The sequence below is a fragment of the Priapulus caudatus genome, unplaced genomic scaffold, assembly GCF_000485595.1.
Source record: "Priapulus caudatus unplaced genomic scaffold, Priapulus_caudatus-5.0.1 Scaffold113, whole genome shotgun sequence".
Classification (NCBI taxonomy): Eukaryota; Metazoa; Priapulida; class Priapulimorpha; order Priapulimorphida; family Priapulidae; genus Priapulus; species Priapulus caudatus.
This window is the reverse complement of record NW_014577174.1, coordinates 202,751-204,386: the sequence shown is the minus strand read 5'-3', so window position 1 is coordinate 204,386 and position 1,636 is coordinate 202,751. Positions and strand designations below refer to the sequence as shown.

Genomic DNA, 1,636 nt, shown 5'->3' with positions numbered 1-1,636 from the left:
TACCTGTAGACGACCAGTACAACAGGTGAACCTACCTGTAGACGACCAGTACAACAGGTAAACCTACCTGTAGACGACCAGGGTAACAGGTGAACCTACCTGTAGATGACCAGTACAACAGGTAAACCTACCTGTAGATGACGAGTACAACAGGTGAACCTACCTGTAGACGACCAGTACAACAGGTGAACCTACCTGTAGACGACCAGTACAACAGGTAAACCTACCTGTAGATGACCAGTACAACAGGTGAACCTACCTGTAGACGACCAGTACAACAGGTGAACCTACCTGTAGATGACCAGTACAACAGGTGAACCTACCTGTAGATGACCAGTACAACAGGTGAACCTACCTGTAGATGACGAGCACGTTGTCGAACTCCCTCTTCGCCGTGCGACCGCCGGCGACGAGCATGAAGTCGTTCGTCGTGACGGCGGCGTGGAAGAAGCGCGGCACGGGCACGCTGCCGATGGGCGCCAGCAGCTGCCAGGCGAGCGTGAGCAGATCGAGCGCGTACAGCTTCGCAGAGATGCTCGTCCGGTTGATGTAGTACTCGTAGCCGCCAAACACGTAGAGGGCGCCGGAGGGCGGGTGGTAGACGGCGCTGTGTCCGTACAGACCTGAGGACGGACGACATACGGTAGATATAGGAAACGACAGGCCTGGCAACGTGTGACTGATGACATTTTCAATACTACTTCAGACTCATTACAAGGGTAAAACCACACAATAATAAATTAAATCCATCATAGGATTCACATCAATATTCGAACAGTTGCACAATATTATTACATGGAAATTTTTTTTATCATTTCAAAAAATTTTCATTATATATCCATTTCTGACCAAGCCTAAAAATTTTATGACAATCCGTCCATAACTTTTCCAGTTAGGCTGTACACAAACAAACCAACGCACAAACCCCCTGGCGGAGGTAATTATACATATATATATATATATATAATCAAAAAAAGCATGCTCGCATTAATAAATAATGTAACCGGACCATTATCTCTGTACATGCACAGAATAAAGTGAACATTCGTACACACATAACTACACCCACATGCAGCACATTAACTCCAGCGCGTGGGGCACTCACCGATCGGCGCGACGCCGTGCGTCTGCAGGCGCGACCAGCGCTGCCGCACAGGCGCCGGCATCACGCAGCGGTACACCCTGCCGGAGAAGCCACCCGGCCCGGGGTCCGCGGCCGCGTAGCCGCCCAGCAGCACGAGCGTGGAGTCGCCGACGTAGGTGAGGGTGTGGCCGGCGAGCGGCGGCACCGAGCCGAGCGTCGACTGCGTCTTGTCGCCGATACCCTCCCCCAGAACAAACTCCGTCTGCAACGACACACACGGGACGTCGTCGTCACGGTAACCGTGAGGCAGGCCGTCTCCCCAGATGCGCGGAGGAATCGTCACGGTAACCGTAACGCAGTACCTCTACGCAGATAGGGAGGAGGGCAAGGAGAGGGGCGAAGGCGCGTGGGCGGAGAATTTTGAGGCGCAGATATGGGGAATGGTTGGATGGGAGGTATAAGGGAAGGGCAGCGGGATGGAGTGCAGACAGGTGAGATGAAAGAAATAATCAAATTTGACTTTTTTTAAGATAATAGCCGAAGTTTTATCAC

At 52.0% G+C, this 1,636-nt stretch overlaps 1 protein-coding gene across 1 annotated transcript in view; it reads right to left on the bottom strand.

Moving 5' to 3' along the window:
- The window catches only part of LOC106805407 (multiple epidermal growth factor-like domains protein 8), a 37,152-nt gene that overhangs the window by 2,578 nt on the left and 32,938 nt on the right, over positions 1–1,636 (bottom strand). The window contains exons 19-20 of the mRNA XM_014806980.1: positions 1,106–1,448; positions 356–623 (exon numbers count right to left, since the gene is read on the bottom strand). Of these exons, the coding sequence (XP_014662466.1) occupies positions 356–623; positions 1,106–1,448 (611 nt within the window). The remainder of the gene's footprint in view (positions 1–355; positions 624–1,105; positions 1,449–1,636) is intronic.